Genomic DNA, 20,060 nt, shown 5'->3' with positions numbered 1-20,060 from the left:
AGGCTGCTGGAGCTCCATCCACACAGAGACTCGTGGGACTTCCCAGAGAACCTTCTGCCCTGTGGAGTTCCACACCAGGGGTCCTCTCTGACCCCAATGCCTTCCATCAGGGTGGGTGGGACCCCAGGATGCTCTCGGGAGCTGGCACACATGCTTCCCACCCCAGGAGAGGAGCCAGGGAGGCGACCCTCCTGGCCAATAGGAAAGTCTGGAAGAACAGGGGCGAGGAGAACCGGGGGTTGGGGGGGCAGCACAAGGGAGACAGACAGGGCTGCGTGTACGAAGAAGGCGTTAGGGTGGGAGGCTCCCCCGCAACATCCCCTAACCCACTCTGCAGACCAGGCCGGGTCACGGGCCAGGCAGGAGCTGAGAAGACACCTACTCTGTCACCCGTACCTGCCCACAGCTCGCAGGGCCTCTGTGGTCGCGAACCGCCCTTCCTCTGTGTCTGTGGCTGCAGCCCACCAAGCCCAGAGCCAGGGCTGCCCCGGGCGCTCAGGAAAGGGGGTGGCAGCCAGCCAGGGTGCAGGCAGGGTGCACAGAGGAGAAACAGGCAACAGGGCAGACCGGGATGGCACGGGCCTCACCCAGCGGGGGTTGGGCGAGGGACCAGGAGGACTGGTTTAAGGCCCCCGCCTAGATCTCTGGTCTCCAGAGCACACAGCAGCCTCCTGGGCCCAGGAGGGGCCTTCCCGGGGACAGGCCACTTCCTTTTCTCTTGGAACCGCACTGGGCTTGGGCTCCTGAAGTCACCTCGACTGGAACGGGCTCTGTCCCATGTAAACAGAGTAACCAAAGCTGCTCAAAGCTTCATGTCCTTGGTCACATCCGATTCAGAAAGGGGACTCCAGGCCGGGGGCACCCTCCTGCCAGGCCGCATGGCCCCATTTTTGGACTTCACCCCCGGTTCCCGTGGGCGGGGGCAGAGCTGGCTCCAGGGCTGACCTCAGCAGCTGCTCCCCACTGACTGAACTCACGCTCAGCTCCGGGCTCAGAGCGGCTCCGTGTGGTGGGGGCACATGTCGCCTCCTGGCTGTGCCCAACAACAGGGAACCTCCGTGGGACGGCGGGCAGCAAGGAGCCCCACCAGGGGGCGGCGTGTTGGGGGAACCCCGCCAGGGCCCAGACGTCACCCCCTGCCTGAGAGCGCACCCTGCGTCATGAGAGGTGCAGTCTGGCTCCCCCCGAGCCTACATGGGGTCCCGTGCAGCTTCTGAGCTAGAAGCCAACGGTCCGGCCTGCGTCTGGATGGCGGAGCCAGAGCCCAGAGCCACCGCCTGCGGGCAGCCACCCCAGGCCCCCTGCCCTCCTCGCCCCGACGCTCTGAGGGAGCAGTGCCGGACCTCGGGTCCCTCCGGCTTTCCTGGCAGCTCAGCAGCGTTTCCGAGAAGCATCAGAACTTGCGTGAGACAAGGCAGGGAGTTCCCTGTTTGTCACGACTGGACAAATGTGGACGTTGCCAGTTTGTGTATGTCGGGGGAGTGACGGTCTCAGAGCTATCCTGCCTTAGGGACCTCAGGAAGCCCACACAGCCAGGGTGGAAAGAAAAGGGGGCCACGCCAAAATCTCAGTGCTTCAGAACCAGACTGCAGGAGGGAAAACAGGAGACAGCCCTTCTGTCCGGATGGCGCGGCCACGCTGGTGCGGTCTCCGCTCGCCTGCGGCAGGACCAGCCCCCAATAGAGCCCCGTGGGTGGGAAATGCAGCACAGAGACTCCTCGGCGAGCGCTTCAGTAGCTTTGCTTCTCACCTCAGTCCCCTTCTACCCTCGAAGCCAATGCTGAGGAGCAAATGGCGTGTCCAGCCCCGGGAACCCGTGACAGCACCTGCCTCCCAGCCCCTGGCAGGAGGGCCGGGCCTGGGCCGGCAGGTGCCCCTCAGCGGGAGCGGGGATGCGCGCTAGGCGGGTGCGGGGTCATAACGGAGCCACTGAGACGGGCTCAGGGCTGAGGCACCTGAGAGAGCAAGCATGAAGCCTGGGAGGTCTGCCAAGGGACCCGGCGTCACCTGCACGAGGCCTCGAAAGAGAAGAAAATCCAGCTGCAGGAGGTGAGGGTCTGTGGGGAGGCAGGTCAGTGATCTTGACTTAGGGGGCTAAGGTCGAACGCAGACCAAGGGTGTCCCCTGGGAGGGCCGTGCAGGGCCGATGGCAGCAGGGGTGACATCCGGGGCCACGGGAGCCGGGCCTCAGGGCCTGAGTGACCCTGAGGAACCACTTCCAGCCCAGCTGCACCTCCCGCCTGGGACACTAGCTGCCCTCCCAGCCTCGGTGCCTGTCTGGAAAATGGGGTGACATGGTGTCTACCCACAGGGCATGCTGAGCACACCCCGGGCACGGAGGTTGACAGAAGTCTCAAATGGGTCTGTTTTGCAGGTGGTGGCCCGGCCTCGGTGAGGCCATGCCATAAGCCCTTCCAAGTTCAAGTCCCTGGCTTTGCCACACACATGTCGGCCGGGGAAGAACAGGTGAGAACTTGCACAATTTCCTGAGCAAACCGGTGATGGACACATGAGCTACCTGTTCTGTCAGGTCTGGTGACCGGACAGGCAGCTTTGAACCCCCGAGGCCAGGGCCCTGGACAGCAGATGACTCTGGAACACCAGGCAGGACAGGCCCTCGCTCTGAGCACTTACAGGGCAGGTGAAGCGCGGTCTCCGCAGCACCTGGCAGGAGACGGACAGCACCTTCCACTGGACCCCTGAAGCTGGTAACTCCCAGAACTCAACAAACCCTGTGGGTGTCAAGACTGAAGCTGGGACAACGCAGCTCAGCAAGACGCCCAGGGAGCCAGGCTGCGTCTGGGGGCTCAGAGCCGTAGGTCTGGCTCTCGCAACCTGGCCTTTATGCCTGACACATGGCCGCTGCGGGGCCGAGATCCAGGAGCCCCAGGGACCCTCTTGGACCCTGTAAAGCAGGCACCTGGGCATAACAGAGTGTACAAGCCCCACCCCCGCAGAGGGCACTTGGAGGTTCGGCCCTGGGTCCAGCAAGAGACGAGCGGGTGGGACCCTGTTCCTCAGGCTGCTCCTCCCATGTGTGGCTGTTAGTCAGCAGAATGGAGAACAGGTGGGGACCCAGACGGCTTTTGCCAGAGCCCTCAGATGCAGACGTAGAGCTGGCCTGAGGGTGGGCAGGACCCCACGTGCTGACCTGGCAGAAGCGCAGGCCTTACGGCCGCCTTCCCAACACCTTGATTGTCATGTGCGCATCTTGCCCGCCACCCTGAGTGGCCCAGGGCGCCCAGCCTTCAAGGACCTCTGGTGCACACATCCTCCACAGCACCGCTGTTCCAGCCATGGTCCCAAATCAGCCCCACAGCCCACCACAACCAGCGGGCTGCAAGCTACCCAGGGGAAGACCCTGCAGCTGCCACAGAGGCCTCGAGGCAGGGCTGCGGGCACAGAGCCCAGGGCGCAGGGCGGGTGGCGTGAGGCCCCAGTGCCCACCCTGTGCTGCTCCCCCTCTGCCCTGCAACGCCGCCCTCATGCTGACGGAGCAGCAGCCCTCTGAGCTCCTTCCATTCCTCTGATTAAAATAATATTGAGTTTTTAAGGACAAATAAAAAAAAGGTAAAGGGGTGAAGCCCCTGTTGGCACAAGAAAAGCACACGGATCCCCAACGGGCCAGCCAGCGAGGGCAGCCAGGACTTGGACCGGTCCCTGGCTTGCCCCAGTGACGCAGCCGGGGAAGAGGAGCCTATCGCAGGTGCCGCTTCCGCTCACGCGAATCACGCTTCTGTTCTCTGACGCAGGCTCCAGTCCCAGAGCAGAAGCATCTCAGGTCATGTGAAGCGTCTCCCTCTCATTTCGTTTGAGTTTTTAAAGCTACATCTGGAGACATTCAGTGTCCATGAAAGACAGAAAGGGCTCTGAGAGTCTCAAGCACCCGCCCCCGGGACCCCAGCAGCCCTCGGTTTGGGCTGCTTGGGAGGGGTCCCGGGGGAGCTCGGGCCACGGGGGCTCCGGCAGCAGAGGCCCCTGGCAGCTGCTCTTGTCCCTTCCGGGAAATGGTGTTTCTGGGGCTGACTAATGACACCAGCTCCCAAGACCGTTTTCCTGTAAACTCTCACCACAAAATTCACGTTACAATTACATCTGTGCACACTCAGCTCCTGGCTTATTCATGAGTGAGTTCACAAACAAAGCGCACAGGCGGGGCTCCGGGCGCAGGGGTGGAGGGAGGCACGAGCCAAGCCGGCACCCGCTGGCCTCACCTCCCAGCTTTCTGCAAGATGAAAGCCCACAACAACAGGACCGGCCGGCCTTCCAGGGCGGGGCAGGCGCCGCGCCGATCTTCCCAGCCGGGTGACTGACGTGCGTCTGACTGGCTGCCCAGTGCCCTGCCAGACCGCGGATCAGGTGACCAGCGGCACCCCCGCCCCCAGGCCGGTCTCCTGTCACTCCAGCTTCCTGTGCTGATCCCGTGCTAATGGAGGTGTTTGCCTGGGTGGGGTCACAGGGCACACGGGCTCCATCCGGGAGGAGTGCGGCCCCCACCAGTGTGCCCATTGCCAGGGGGACTTCTCTGGCACTTGGGCACAGTGTCAGTCTGCAGGCACTTGGCCCCACTGTTCTGCCCAGTGCTGGGCCATGCAAACCAGCACTCCCAACTGGACAGCCGTCACCCGGGCATGGGCGCCATCCGGAGGGGGGTTGGCTGGGTTTGTGCAGCCTCACCCTCCAGGCTCCCCACCAGTCCCCTGCCCCCTGTGTTCACACAGAGTCACCATGTCCTCACAAGCCCACTGGGTGACTCCAGGAGGGCAGGAGGAGAAAGGAGGAGCCCAGGCTCTGGACAGCACCAGGGAGAGCGCCCCAAACAGCCCAGCCAAGCTCCAGCCAGACCCAGAGCAACTGTGGGTCAGGGCTGAGGGTGCCGGGCGCTGGAGGGGGGTGCCTAACCTCGCCCACCTCTCCCTGCCAACTCTGAGCCCCTACAGGGCTTTCCAGTAACAGCTGCTGTGACACCGGGGGCAGGGCACCCTCTCAGCCTTGAAGGCTCTACCTGCCGCGTGGAGTCCCCTCTTTCCAGGTGTTTCCGTCTGGCACCAGGAGCCACTGGGGCTCTGCCTTTGCCGGAATCTTGCAAAAAGGTGTATTGGCTTCAAGGACTTGGGGCTGCCTCAACCTGGGCAACCCTGAGGATCCCACAGGTCTCCTAGGTCAGATGCGTTACTCCTGACCGGCATAAGCTCCCAGGCCCACCTCTGGGCCCCACGGCCCTTGGGGGTAGAAGCCTGGGTGGTTCCAGGCTGGAAAGTCCTCCACATCCGTCTCTGTGGTCCCGGGGTCGGGGGCTGTGCATCCATCTCCAGCTCCAGGGGGCAGAGGGCTCACACACACATCTCTTCTCCTTGCAAACAAGCCCTGACTGAGCTCCTCCACTCGACCAGGGTGACACCCTCCCCACTGGCACCTCCAACTCCAGTCCCTGCTATCCCACTCTTTTGTTTACCATTAATTAACAGAGCATATGGAAGGGGTCACCGTCACAGCGAGGGCCAATGGGAGGACACCCCCCACCACGGGGACAGGGCAAGCGCACCATCACACGCCTCATCCAAGGCTCGCCTCCGGGATGGCCCAACACCCGCCTGCCTTTTGTTCGCTCAGCCCCCGGCCTCAGGGATCTTCGCAGGTTTCTCAGACCCTTTCTAAACCCCCAAGGCAACCCCCCTTTCCCAAAAGGATAATGGTAATAATTGATATCCTTACGGCTATTCCAGGGAAAGTCAGGTGGCCTGAGACCAAGCCCACACCCTGCTCCCAGAGCCCCCTTGCAGATGTTTTGTTTCAGGAATTAAACAAACCTGGCCAGCCAGGGACATCCGCTGATGGCAGGGACACTGGGACACCGCAGCTGCGGTGGCAGGAGGAGGACCCTAGCACCGCAGCCCCTGCTCCGTTGAGTTCCAGGGTCACAAAGAAGAAAGTCAGTCCCTCCAGCGGACAAAGTCCACTGCCCAGACGCGTCACCCTGTAGGCAGGGGCATGACATTGCTCAAAGCTCACGCCAGTTGCGTGGCCAGCCCTGATTTTGAGCTTTAAGTACCCAAACCCAGTTACACCGAGACACGGAAACCGGTTCGCAGGACCCCAGCACGCCATGAGAAGGGAAGCGAGAGGGGCAGCGACTCTGTCCTGCCCGTCCACCCCACACACACATGCGCCTGGGCCTCGGTCCCAACTTTAGAAATACAAGACACGCAGACACAATGCTCACATGACCGTCTCCACTCTGCGTCCTGGGTGGGGGCCGCCAGGAGGGAACAACCCCCCACCCCCGCTCCACAGGGGCTTCAGGTTCAGGAGCCGGCGCTTTCCCCGGTCACAGCCGCCGGGTCCCACAGCTGCAGGTATATCTCTGTTACTCTTCCAGACACGCACATAAAGTTTCAGTCTTGACACAAGGTCCCCCCAGTGCCTTTTCTGGCAAACGCGCAACTGTCCGTTAGACTCAGAGAGGCCAAGTGCGTGAGCAAGTCCAGGAGGGACCGTGGAGAGGAGGAAGCAGCCAGGGGCAAATCCGGGAGGAAGAGGACGCCTCCGTCCAACAGGGCAGCTCTAAGGAGCCATCCTCAGACCTGCCCTCCCTGCAAAGAAAGCCCCCATATCAGCGGCCCACGGCCCCCCATCCCCATCGCAGGGGAGTAGCTGGGCACCCGGCATCTGCCTTTGTCAGCAAAAGAACGCAACATGGACTTACCTTTCCCCACAGCTATTGTCTGTCCTCTTTCAAAATGACATCACGGAAAGCAATCATGAAATTTACACGGGGGGGTGCAGGGTGGAGGGGGCGGGGCAGGCAGCTGCTCCCCCGCGTCACATGTGGGGCAGCCTGTGTGCGGGTTTCAATTAAATATCTTCTCCCCTCCGTGTGCGAGCTCCCGAGCCAGCTAAAGGCGACGTCTCATTTCCTTAATGACCGCTCTCATTAGCAGCGGTGGCACGGGCTGGCAGAGAGGCTCCTTTGTAAATACGCTACCCATGAACCCTTGGGGCTCCGATATATCTGTTTACTCTCCGAGGTGAAATAAATTTACAGTATAGCATCAGCAAGATGGATCTGCTGACCTGGGAGCTGAGGGTGCCCGGCCAGCAGAGCCCCCGGCAATGGCCCCGAGCTGCCACCGGTGCTCAGTGCCTGCCTCTGCCCACACTGAGCTATAATTAATATGCAGCACGATTGGGTTTGTTTTTATGCAAAACACACAAAAGGGCAGAGAGCCTCACTGCCACCATGCTCACCCCCCTGTGCTTTCTCCACCAGTGGTTCAGTCCAATAATTCCTAATAGCAGCAACCGGAATGACAGATGCCCCGGTTAGCGCGCTGCAGGGAAAGTGCTTCGCAATATTTATTGGTGGTTAGGAGCATGACCCACGGTCGTCAGGAATGGACGGCAGGATTTATCCCCCAGATGAACCGGGGGCTCCCTGTGGCCTCCTCTGCAGGTTCAAGCATCGGCGACTTACATAGATGCACATATTTCCGAAGTGCAAAACTACCTATGGCCACAGCCTGAGAAACAGACTCACACACACAAAGAATTGACCAGGAAATGATGCTTTTCTTTTATCACATGTCCCTTTCTGCTTTAAGTTTTAAAATGGTAAAACCTTCTCAAAGAGAGTGTGGTACCTCCTGAAGCCCTAAACCAGTAAGTGTGTCCCAGCTGGAGGGAACACACCCCTCAAGTTCTGTGCTCTGTCTTTTTGAGTCTTTTAAACTGCCTGAAGGCACTACCCAATGACAGCCAAGAGGACCCCAGTCCAGCACACACAATACAAGTGCCCACCCCTGCTTTAGGCAAACCAGTTGTCTGCTTTCTCATTTGTCACTTTGTGATTTTTTTCCCCCACATTCAGAGATAAATGTGGGAATTTCCTAAGAGCGCCCAGGAGCCAAGATATTCTCGCTCAAATTCCCTTTCCTTCATGATAAAGCAGGCAAAGAGCTGTCCCTGATCACAACCAGGCTGCCAGGAAATGCCTTCCGAGCCCCAGACACCTTCCAAGGACCAGCTGCCGCTGGCCAGCGTGAGAGCCAGGGACCCCGGCTCAGAAGTTCAGTGCCGAGATTCCAAGGCAGCAAATACCGTCTCTGGTAAGTAATTCAGGAGCCCAGCAGCCCCAGCGGAACTAGCATTACAGGGCTCAGGCCGCCGGAAGCGTGAAGGAGACAGAGTGAGCGCAGTTCGCGCTCTCTAAGAAAGCGTGCTCTGAAGATCAGCTGAAACTCTTTCACGAGCAATGACTTTTGACCAGCAGTGTTCTGCCCACAGGACAACCGCCAAGCCTCACCCTAAAAGTAGGTGCATTGGGATCTACCCGCACACACAACATTCCCAACAAATAAGATGCACTGGACTGAGGGCGAGCTCTCAGACCGAGCAAAAGGAGATCAAGGCAAGCCTGCAGGGGCCAAACTGAGGATGAAATATTAATTAGCCGAATGAGAGCAGTTTGAGGCTCCTCTGGAGGCTGCTGCCAGCCGTTTTTATTCTCTCAGAAGCTCATGTCCGTCAGCAAGGACACAGCTGCTGAGAGCCTCCTGAAAGCCATCCTCTGTCCCTTATCCACACGCTGGCAGTGCGGGGAGTTTACACCCAAACCTCAGGCATTCAGACGTCCTATTAAACCCTTATCTGCAAGCTGCAGGCTCCGCGGCGGGACAAGCCATTGTTCGGTGGAGGTGGACCCACAGGGAGGGCAGGTGCTGAATCAGCCGATTCCCCAACAATGCCCACCATCTCTGGAAGGCACTTAATTCAGACGTGTAACAGCCAAACTTGGGAAGCGACAGCAAACACAGGTACCGACGGGAAGGGATCAGTTTGTACCACAGACCTGGCAGGGCGTCATTATTTTTTCAAGTAACAGGAATTATATCTGCGCACACCGAAGCCTCAGCATTTCACAGGCCCGCACCGCAGGCGTCAGCACCCTGAGCTGGGGGCCGGCTCTGCGACAGGAGAGAAGCCCCGGGAGCTGTTTCAGGTTCAAAGCCCTGAGCTGACTCAGCAGGAGGACAAAGGAAGAGTTACAGGGAAGGAGCTGGGCAGGTCCCTTGCAGGCAGGTTTCTAAGGTCTGGCGGATTCCCTCGGCCGGAGCAGCGGGGCGGCCTGGTCAGCACTTCGGACAGCTCCGCTGCCCGGGTCTTTGTTCTGGGCACAGTCCCCAGTCAAGGCTGGCTCTCCCTTCACCACCACCAGCTGCGAGCCCAGCTTGGCAGTGACAACAGCCAGGTGCAACCGAAAACTTCCTTGCCCAGGTGAAAACCACTCAGGGCATTTTAAATCGTAAGATATTTTCTTTTCCGTAACTAAGCACGGAGCAGAGTTGTTCCTTTAATTTGACAGGGAAGTCGGTGTGACTGCACAGGTTGGGAATGTCCACAGGGAAACTACCTGCGTCTGGCTAGAGGGTCCCCCAACGCCACACGAGGAGAGGGAGGGAGGTCTGCAAAGCCAAACTGCAGCTGGGGAAGCAGGCTTCCCGATTGCTTAGCTGCAAAGGTCATTTCAAACCCAGTGTAATTCCGTGTGCAAATCTGCACACAGACTTCCCGTGTCTGTTCATTTGCTTCATAAAAACTCTTTCAAGTGATTTTGGCCTAAACTTTCTGCATCTGTAACTGGCACCACCTCCTCTGGTGACCAGCTGGGGATGAGGGTTTTCTTGTTTTTTGGTTTTTTTGGGTTTTTTTTTTTTTTCCTTTTCTTTTTCTTTTTCTTTTTTTTTTTTTTTTCCTGAAAGCTTCGCTGCAGATGGGCGCCTGCCTTAAAGCTGCAGACGACAATTAGGGCCGTTGTGTGTGGAGCCGAGGTGGTCAGCATTAATATTGTATATGAACAGCTGAGGGCAAGGGGGGGCGCAGCCCCGGCGGGCGCTGGCAGATGGAGCAAACAAAACCCAGAGCCCTGTCACCAGCGCCCGGGGCTGACTGCACGCCTGCCTCTGCACTCCCTCGCACCCCGGGCCATATTGTGAGGCTGCTTCACGCTGAGGCATCACACACCCCGACCCCTGACACCCTGTGAACACACGTACATCCACAGACACGCACGTCGGGAGGATCTGTGGGCTCGCACCCCAGCTCCTGCCCTGACACTGTGCTGATGGCCCCAGGGGAGCTCTCACGTAATGGCAGCACAAGCCACTCCCGGCAAGCATCTCCAGCCACACACCCCCCCCCCGACCCCTCCTTCCCCCAGAGCCTGGTGGCTCTGCCGGCACCCACACCCTCCCCACCTCCGACCTGCCAGTGAGGGCGGCCCTAACAGGCTCTGCGGGCTCTCGACCAGCTGGAGGGGAGGCGCAGGCGGCAGGCTGGCTTCCACGGGTCTGGCCTCTTTCAGGAAGGGGCCCATGTCTGTCACCTCCTCTGCTGCCCAGAAAAGAGCATGGCACGCTGACGGGGACCCTCAGCTAATTAGTCCCCTTGGCGTCTTGGCAGAAACTTGTGAGCAGGCCCAGGGAGGGGGGCGCGGGCTGCGGGGCTACGCACCCAGGAAGGTCCCGCAGAGCCTCATCCTTGCTGGGCGTGCCCACCTCCACGCTGAAGCCAGGACACGCGGTCACTTCATGCCGGAAAAAGTTGCTACACAAACTTCTGTGTCCCAGGGCCCTGGGGAGTCCCCTTCCCATCCAGCCAATCAGAGCAGGGAGCGGACAATCACAAATGAATGCCCTGCCAATGAGGCTCCCGTCCCCACACAATGGGCCCCGCCCAGACCATGGGCCCCGCCTGCAGGGGGGGGGAGAGCGCAGCCCCTCACTCTGAGGGACTAACTATTGAGCTGGGAGGCCCTCCCGAGGATGCTCCCCTCCCCTCCCCTCCCTCCTCCCACTTGCCCTCTCTCCCTACTTCACCCAGATCAAGTCAGGCAAGAAACCTGGTGGGAGACCAGTGGGAGAGGTGGGGGTAGAATCAGGTTTGGGGTGTCCTGGCCTGCCCCCAACACAATCAGCTGGGGCCCTTGAACTACAGACACCCCACCCCCACTGCCCAGGTAGGGAGCCCTGGCAGGAGGCAGGGGTGTAAGGAAGATCAAGGACCCACCTCGTGGAGGGGGTGCATGGGAGGGTTAGGAGGGAGAACTGGGGGTTTGGACCCCATAGCTCAGTCCAGACCAGGGGTCGGGAGGGCAGGGGGGGGCAGCCTTTCTAGGACAAGTCCTCCTGAACCCTCCTGCCTCAGCCCCTGTCCCTGACCCTTCACTGCCCACAGAGGCCCTTTGAAGCCAAGTTTGGCCATCCCCACACCCACTGGGTACTCCCAGCTCCAAAACTGGCTCCCACTCACCCTGAGACAACTCAGGTTTCCCCTCCTGGGTCTCCGTTCCATCCTCATTTCTGGGTGCTCACCTGTCGGAGTTCAGGTGTCTGCCCTTGGCAGGTGGGCGCACAGGCTGCTGAGGGTCTGGATGGGGGATGGGGGCAAAACAGGGGCCCCAGGGAACCCAGGGCTGTGCCCCAACCATTGGGTGGGGGCCCTGCCATTCACTAAGTGGGGAGGGAGCAGGTGTGTGGGAATCAACAGCTCTGTTTTCTTTCCATGTGGCTTCCAGTCTGAGGCTCAGGGCCAAGACCAGGCTGGAAATAAAGGTGCGTCCTCTTCCTCAGGGCCAGGCAGTGAGCGAGTGACTGTGCAGTTGGTGAGGGTGCAGGGGGCGGGGGCAGAGCAAGGGCAGGTGGGGGGCAGATGGGGAGCAGGTGAGGGGCAGGAGGGGCAGGTGGCTACAGAGGCTGCTGGGACAGGGTGGGGGGTCCCCTCCAGTCTGTCATGTCACTGTCCCTTGTCTGCAGTGACACAGAGAACTGACCTTGGGAGTTATTCTGTGACTCAGCTTCCTGGTCTTCAAAGTGAGGTCAGCAGGCCTAGCTTCCCCGTGGGCCTCAGAAAGGGCAGCCCTGCCTGGCGTGGGCTGAGTCATTGCTGATGCCCCATCAGGCACCCCCCATGTCCCCCACCCCCACCCTACCTCAGAGACCTCGGGAAGCCCCTCCCAGCCCCACAGACAGCAGGTGCCTGTAATTGGCAATTCAGCTCCCTCCACCTCATGCAACTGCCTCACCTTGGGGAGAATGCGATCTTTGGATGGAGTTAATTAAGATTGATTATTTAAAGTAACAGTGGGGGAACCTATGAATGCTTGTGCTGTTTCCCTTAATAAAACCAATGGCCTCCTGAGCCACCACATGACAAAACCACCTGGAGAGGTTCAGGGTCAGGTGAGACAGACTCAACTCTCCTCTGAGGGGCTACAGAGGGGGGTCCTCTAGGCCTGTCCCTCCCCCACTTCCAGGGTGCTCAGGGAGACAGCATCCAGGAATTGCCAAGACCCCAGCAGGCCTACGGCCCCTTAGAGTTTGAGGAGCGGTCGCCTCTGGCCACAGTGGCCCCTGGGAGGTTCCTGTATGTAGGATTCAGTTCTAGCTGTTGAGGGTGGAGGTCACCGCAGCCTCTGTGTGGCTCCGCGTGGCCATGGCACCTCCCTCCCCTTGGCCAGAGGCCAGGGCGGCACACAGCACAGCCACCCCAACGCAAGGGAGCCCCAGGTATTGCCCACCTCAGCCACAGCTACAGCTCTACTGAGGCTTCTGTCTCCTCCATGCAGGCTGGTTTCAGGGTGAAATCTGCCCAGAGTGAGAGGTTGCAGTGCAAGCCGAGGGCAGCCAACTCCAAAAGGGGGGCCCAGGAAGCTGAGCACAGCGTCAGATAGCTCCCCCCAACCTGGTCATCTCAGGGTGGGGTAGACCAGACAGGTCCAGACCTAAGGGGAAGCCCCCTAACTGTTCTAGATGCATCCAGGACAGTGAGCAGGAACCAGAGGCCTCCTGAGGGCCTGGCCTGCCAGGCCAGAGAGTAGCCGACCTGGGAGGGCAGAGGAGAAAGACTAAAAGGCCAAAGTGACAGGCAGCAGCGGGGAGAAGCAGGAGGCAACGGTCAAGGGAACAGACGCAGAAATGGACACAGACAGGCAGAAGAGGAGATGGGGGTGGGGACGAAGGAGAGACCAAGGCAGAGCGGTGAGGCAGAAATCAGACAGGCTCGGACAGAAAGATGGACACAGAAGTGAGGAAAGTAGAGAAAAGGAGACAGAAAGACAGGAAACACAGTGGCCGTGCACCCTGCAGTGTCGCACCTCACCTGTGTGTGTGAGTGGGTGTGCGTGGGTGTGGATGTGTGTGTGGCAGTCATGTGTGTACACACATGGGTGGCAGGCGTGTGTGTGTGTGTGTGGTGTGTACATGTGTGTGCACACGTGGTGACGAGGGGAGGGCTCCACCTTCCCTGTTCCCGGCTCTGTTTCAATGGCTTTGGAATTCTGCTCCCAGAACAGATGGCCTTGGAGATAAAGCCACCCGGAGCCTGGACACATGAGGCCACAGGCGGCTGCCATGGCAGGCCAGGCTGGTGGCGTCTGTTTATTAGTGGCCATGAGACTGACACCCACAAATGTCAAGAAGACTCCCTGGGAGGGGAGCCCCCAGCAGGGAAGCACCCCTGCCTGATCATTGGCCCCCAGCCCAACGCCGGCGCTGGGTGGGGCCCGAGGGCACCGGCTGGCTACAGGCTGGGGTCTGAGGATGACAGCCTGGTCATCCTCCCAGGACTCACACCTGACATGCCGGGGCTGGAGCTCGGGACAGCTGACCCTGGGGAGTTCCAGCAGCACCAGCTTTGGAGACCAGCCCGGGACCAGCACCATACTGGGCGAGTGAGGGCAGGCAGGACAGACCCCAGCCAGCCTGTCTCAGACACAGTGCCCTGGGGTGAGGGCAGAGATATCTGGGCCCTCCCCTCCCAGCTGGTGCCCCAAAACCCAAAAGGGGGGAAGGGCAGCTGGAGCCCTCAGTGGAGCTAGTAGTGGGGGGCAGCTCCGGGCGCCAGCTCACCCATCATCCCAGCAAGCACGCTAGCCCCTGAGGGAGCCAGGCAGGATGTCCCAACTGGTCACTTGACCCAGGGGTCCAGCCCCTGAGGAAGAGGAAGGGAGGCCTCCAGTCATACCAGGCACCCTGGGGCCCCATTCGGGGTCAACAGTATTGTTCCCGACTTGGAAATGTGGCCCCAAGTGCCAAGGGCCTGCTGCTCCCAGGACGGAGCTGGGACTGGAGTCCAGGGCCATCTGGAGCGGAAGCCCAGCTCAGGGCCTCCGCACCACAAGGAAGCCTTGGCGGAGCTTCCTCAGGGGAAGCGCCCGGGAGAGGTCTCTGAGTGCAGGGAGTCAGAGCCTCTGAGTCAGGAACGGCCTGCTCAGTCTCGGGCTTTCGACTAGCCTAGCCATAGGCCTGAGTCAGGCCAGGCTGAGCAGCCCAAGGCCACCCCTTCCCCTGGACCCCAACTCAGCCTTCACAGGTTAGAGCAGCTTGAAACCTTCCAGACCGTGTACCATCCTCCCACCCCCAACACACACACACACGCACACCAGGGCCTTGGCCTGCTGGCAGGGGCTGCAATGGACCCATAATAGCCCTGACCTCTCCACACCCCAACTCTGCCATCTGCGAGTGCACGGATGGTGGGGCGGTGGGGGGTGGGCAGATGAGTAAATGGATGGGCGGGGGGATGGGTGCGGACGAATGCATCAGTTTGCCGGGTTCAGAGCAGTACATGTGCATGGGGCTGCATCCAGCATGGACACGGGCCACAGCTCTTGGGAGCAGCAACAGAACATCCACACGCCCCTGGAGCTCAGAGCCCTGTGTGTCCCTGCTAGCCTGGCCCGATCACACTCACACACCCAGGCAGCACAATCCTGTGGCCAGCCCTGCCCAAGACCTGGGGGACAACAGCCCCCAGTGGCCCCCCACCGGGCACCATGGTCTGGAAGGAGAGACAGGCCACTGAACATAGCCACGTGCGATCCCAGGAGCACAGGCCCTGGGGGAGGAGATGGGGAGGAGGCTGCGGGCGAGGACCCAGAGCAGGCTGGGAGGTGGTGCCATGAGCCCAGCACCTCCCCACCCTTCACCAAGGAGTTCATGGGGCCCTGAGGACATCGGGACAGGGACAGTCCTCTGAACCAGCAGGCTCCCAGCCTGTGAGAAAGCAAAGGCTGCCTAGGCAGTGGTCCAGAAGCAAGGTGTGTGTCCAGCGCTCACATTTGGAAATTCAGCCCTTTTCACAGTTAAACTAGTCACTGATGATTGCTGGACTGATTACAACACCTGGGACGTGGGTGCCACTGGGGGCCTGAAGACAGGCCACCGAGCCTCAGCGTCCTGCCTGGCTGAGCACCACTGCATGTGCAGGGGGCCCCGAATATCTTCATGGGGGACCTGTGTGAAGTGCAGCCTGGGCCAAAGTGTCCCCTGCAGCCACAGGGATGCCCAACATTCCCCCTTCTTCAGGCACAGGGTCCCAGCTGCCCCTCACACAGGTCCTGCAGGCCCTTCACCGAGGCTCCATCACCCAGATGACAGCAAGGAACTGAGGCCTGGGCAGCCGTTCCGTGTGACAAGGCTCCAGGGGGGCTAATGGCAGACCAAAGGCTCCCTGGAGGCCCCACGCACCAGAGCCCAGCGTCCCCCACTGGCATGGCCAAGGCCACAGCTCTGAGGAGGCAGCAGGAGAATGAGACCCATTTCTGTCCGAGCAGCCATTGTCCCAGCACCTGTGCTCCCGCGCCCCCCCCCCCCCAATCCTTCAGCTGCACCCGGCAAGGGCACCTGTATGCAAATCCCACTGAGGGCAGAGTGGGGGTTGGGCTGCGCAGACCAGACACGGGCAGGGCCCCAGGCCCCCACCCTGGAAGGATGAGCAGGATCATGGGAGGAGGGGCTGCGAGCCCTGCTCTGAGCTGGGGAGCCCAGTGGCTGAGGGATAGGACAGTCGCTGCATGCACTTGATGCTGCTGGCCCATCCATTCACTTGGCTGCAAAGTCTCCCTGGAAACACAACAATGGCCCGTCTGAGTTCTCATAAAACAATAATGAAGATCATGTCCGTGGCAGGAGACAGAGCAGTGACCAGGCACTGAGCCCGGCAGGTGCCCTCTTACAGTTCTCGCAGCGTATCCGCTGAGTTTCAGGTAAGATGGACCTCCCTGGGTCGTGGAATGGGCAACCGTAGAGTCAGGGGCCCACACCTAGGCCCGCGTTCTCCAAGATGGGCTCACTGGGAGCTCAAAACCCACACCAGCGACCCTCAGCGTCACACAAAGCACAAGCAGAGCACAAGACAGACACCCCTGGTGACACTGCACACACTGGCACTGGGCGTGGGGGACGGGGCCAGACCGACGCACAGAGCCCTGGGGTCAGACCAGAAGTGGCAGAGACACAGCTGGACATCCAGGTGCACAGAAGGGCCCCTCACTTCCTGTCCTGCTCCCTTGCCACTTGTCTTCGGCCTGACTCTGAGGGGGACCCCAGATGTGTGGGGCACTTCCTGACACTTGTTTCTAAACCCAAGAAGACCCCGGGGCTGTGTGAGGCTCCAATGGACCAGGCAGCCCGTACACTCCCGAAGTTCCCTCTGGGCCACTGAACACTCGTCACTGGTGTTTGCAGCAGATTCCCCAGCCACGCAGAAGCTGGACATAAGCAGATGCAGCCTGGTGACCCACCCCCACCCTGCAGGGGTGCGGGGTGGGAGGCTCCCAGCAGCTGGCTGCACACAGTGGCAGCGGGTGGGCTGCGGTCCTGCTGCCAAGCTCAGACCACACCTGGTGCAGGGGAGGGGCTGCTGCATCCTCTTCTTGGCTAGACTCCAGAGGGGTTCGGGACTCACCCACAGCCTGAGCTCTGTCACCCTGGGGGAGCTCCTGCACCTCCCTGCCTCCAGGTGCAGCAGGGAGCAGATGCTGCAGAGGAGCTGTGTGTTCATGTGTGTGCATAAACCTTATACAGTGTGTATGCACATCTATGTGTGCACGTGTGTGCACTTAGGTGCGTGCTTCTGTGTCCACATCTGCATGCACATCCATGTGCACATCTTGTGTATATGTGTGCATGCCTGTGTGTGCATGTGTCATGCATCCGTGTGTTTGCACGTCTGCACATGTGCATGCGTATCCGTGAGTGCACGTGCACAGCAGTGTACACACACCGTCCCTGCAGTCGAGTCCTCTACTCTGCACACCCCCGGGCTGTGGTCCCTCTCCCACGGGGCTGTGACGTGGCACCTGGGTGCCCAGCATGACCTTGCGTGAGGGCCTGTCAGTGCCTGCAGGGTCTCCCCCTCAGACCCGGAGGATCCATAGGCCAAAACCGCAGCTGCCTGCAGCCACCCGCTTCCTGCGGACGACGACCACACTGCCTCCATGTCCTTGCCTCGCTGGTGGCTTCTCACATTTATCTGCAATGTCGGGCCCTTCCGTTGGAAACAGCGTCATCAGGACACGAGAACCTGTCATGGGAGCAGCGAACAACCGGAGAGAATGTTCTGGCCATTGAGCAGCACGTGAGGGGCTCCCACCTTCCCCTACATCGTCCTGCCTTTGTGTGACAGTCTCCATGGTGCTGGGGTGGGGGATAGAACACCCCTTCTCTGCGAGAGGCTGCCGCCCAGGGACCCACGTTACAGGGTTGGAAAGCAGGTTTAAATGAAATGAAGCATCTCCCTGGACTTGAGAGGACACCCTCTGGGTGGGGCACCGGACACACCTCCTGTCCTGCACTCGCAGCAGCAGGCGTCCCCAGCCCCTAGCAGCTCTGTGGGGGTCCCACCATTTCTAATCCAGCCTCACAGATGGGAGGCCCCCTAATCTGGAGCCCACTGCCTTGTACCCTTCAGCGCCCCTGCCACAGGGGACCCTCCCGGGTGCACTCCCTTGCTCAGTGGCACCTGGGGGGACACAGGGCGTGGACATTTGCATGCGCTCGGGCCAAGGGTCCCTTGTGGGCCAGGGCATGGGTGTCAGTTTCGCAGGTGGGGGCAGGCTGGTTCCCTGATGCCTGTCCTGCCGTTGCGGGCCCATCAGACTATTTTAGCTGCGCACCGGGCTTAGTCCCTGCAGCCCATGAGGTCCTGGGGGTCTCCACGGAGCACTCACCTGGCGGCAGCCCCCTTCAGCCCCGCCCTTCAGGGTAATGGCCCCAGCCTCCACCTGCCCTGCCTCCCTGCAGCTCAGCTCCACCACAGCAGGGTTTGCTCCCCCCAACTCCCCAGGTTTGGCCCACCCGGCTCCTTCCCAGCGCCTCCTGCTAAACCCTTTCTGGGAAGCGTCCAGATGAGGTCAGGGCGCCCATGGAGTTCTCCGGCGCTGGCCCCCATCCCAGCAGCCCTTGTCACAGGTGGAATTTCAAGTCATTGTGCCACCACTTGCCCAGCGTCCAGCCCCTCAGGGACAGGACTAGGGGACAGTGTGAGCTGGTCTCACCCGCGCCTCGCTCGGGGCGGGCTAGAGCCTCAGAGCAGAGTGGGTGGAGACGGGGGGCGTGGCCAGGACAGCAGACGTCAGTGTCTGTGGGGCTGCGTGGTGGGGTCTCCAGAGCTGAGAGAACAGGCCTCCTTTGAGCGCAGGGGGTGGGGGCAGGGCCGGAAGGCTCGCGGGGGTAGGGGAGGCGGGTCCTGCACAAAGAGCCCTGTCTGCAGCGCCGTGCCCTGTCCCCGCCCTGCCCCCCATCCTCTCACTCACGGGGCTGGACCTCCCTCCAGGAGCCCAAAGCGCTCAGGGTCACCTCCTGCACGTGGCCCTGGAGCGAGCTCAGATGGCCTTTGCCACGTGCAGGGGCACAGGACTTGACCCCCACTCGCCCTGGTGTGCAGAGCCCCAGAGGCTGGGGGCCCCTGGAGGCCAACGGGGGGCGGGACAGAGGCGCGCGCTTGCCCTCCCCAGAAAACTGCTGCGACAGCCCCGCCATCAACCACAGAAGTGGGAGCTGCCTTGGGGAGCAGCAGTGTCCTCTCAACTCCCCGAGGGCAGGGACTGACTTCTCCTCCTCCTCCTCCTCCTCCTCCTCCCAGTGAGGAGAGCCTGGGAGGCCCACCAGGGGCAGGGAAAGGGGCGGGGAGTGCTCAGAGGGAGTGTGCACCCAGCACCCTGGCTCAGGGCTGAGCTGCGCCCCTCAGTCCCAGGCCCAGGGGTCTGGGTCCGCCTGGGCTGTCTGCCCTCCCCTCCCAGGATCCTGGGGAGAAGGTGCGGCCTGGGCTGGGTCTCCAGGCTGGACCAGTCAGCAGCAGCAGCAGCTGCCAGGCTGGGGACAAGGTGGGGGTGGGGCAGGTGGGGACAGGAGTGCATTCAGTCCCCTGCAGCAGCCTGGCTGCTTATTCTCCCTAATTGCTTTAAAGTTGTACTAATTGAACTGATTGAAAACAGAGTCTGGGGAGGGGGGTGGAGTGAAGAAAGGGTTCACGTTGTCCTGGAAGTCATAGCCCATCCCCCAGCCCAAGCTCAAGCCCCTCAGTGGCCCAGCATCTGAGCCAGGATGTCTCTGTCTCCGGACCCAAGGCCTAGCCTGAGCTCCCTGCCGGATTTGGAGTTGGAGCTGGTAGGGACCAGACCCAAACTCAGGGCATGTCCCACCAAGGGCAGGACCAGGCCAGGGCTGACAACCTTCCCCACCGGGGGGCCACCAGACTCCCACCACCCTCGTGCAGTGATGACAGCTGTTCCTCCACTTGGCTGGGAGCTCCGACAAGCAGGCCAGCCAGACCCTCCGCAGGACCCCAAGAGAAGGGCCAGCCAACATTTGGGAAGGGGAGTCAGTGGGGGTGAAGGGCCCTCCACCAGCTCAAGATACAAACGGGAGCCTCCAAACCCCCTGTCAGCACAAAGTCTATGGTCTCCTCCCTAAGCCGCCTCCTCCAGCATCAGGACTGAGCTGTCCAAAAGCGCTAGGGGCTCCCTCCGTCCCAAGAGGCTATCCTGTCCCAGCCCAGGCAGGGAGAAGCCACGTGCCATGAGACGCCACTCCAGTGGTGGCCAGCAGGTGTCACTGTGGAGCACGGGTCCTGCACAGCCCCATTCACCGGCTCTGGGATCTGCCGTCTCTGCTGGGTCCCGGACAGGGGTCGTGACTAATCAACTCAAGCCTGGCCCAGACCCAAAGCCTGGGGCCCCTCCACATGATCCACTGGGTGTCCCCCACAAGTCTCCAGGTCCT

The 20,060-nt window shown here is 61.0% G+C and overlaps 1 protein-coding gene across 1 annotated transcript in view; it reads right to left on the bottom strand.

Annotated features, from left to right (window-relative positions):
• The window catches only part of MYT1 (myelin transcription factor 1), a 52,014-nt gene extending 38,297 nt beyond the window's left edge, over window positions 1-13,717 (bottom strand). The window contains exons 1-4 of the mRNA XM_090285063.1: window positions 13,627-13,717; window positions 11,370-11,424; window positions 10,510-10,560; window positions 5,811-5,977 (exon numbers count right to left, since the gene is read on the bottom strand). Of these exons, the coding sequence (XP_090141189.1) occupies window positions 5,811-5,977; window positions 10,510-10,560; window positions 11,370-11,424; window positions 13,627-13,717 (364 nt within the window). The remainder of the gene's footprint in view (window positions 1-5,810; window positions 5,978-10,509; window positions 10,561-11,369; window positions 11,425-13,626) is intronic.
• Window positions 13,718-20,060: the final 6,343 nt, after the last annotated feature.

Source organism: Furipterus horrens, unplaced genomic scaffold, assembly GCF_987537825.1.
Source record: "Furipterus horrens unplaced genomic scaffold, mFurHor1.1.pri manual_scaffold_8, whole genome shotgun sequence".
Classification (NCBI taxonomy): Eukaryota; Metazoa; Chordata; class Mammalia; order Chiroptera; family Furipteridae; genus Furipterus; species Furipterus horrens.
The sequence above is the reverse complement of the archived record's forward strand: the minus strand, read 5'-3'. Positions and strand labels throughout refer to the sequence as shown.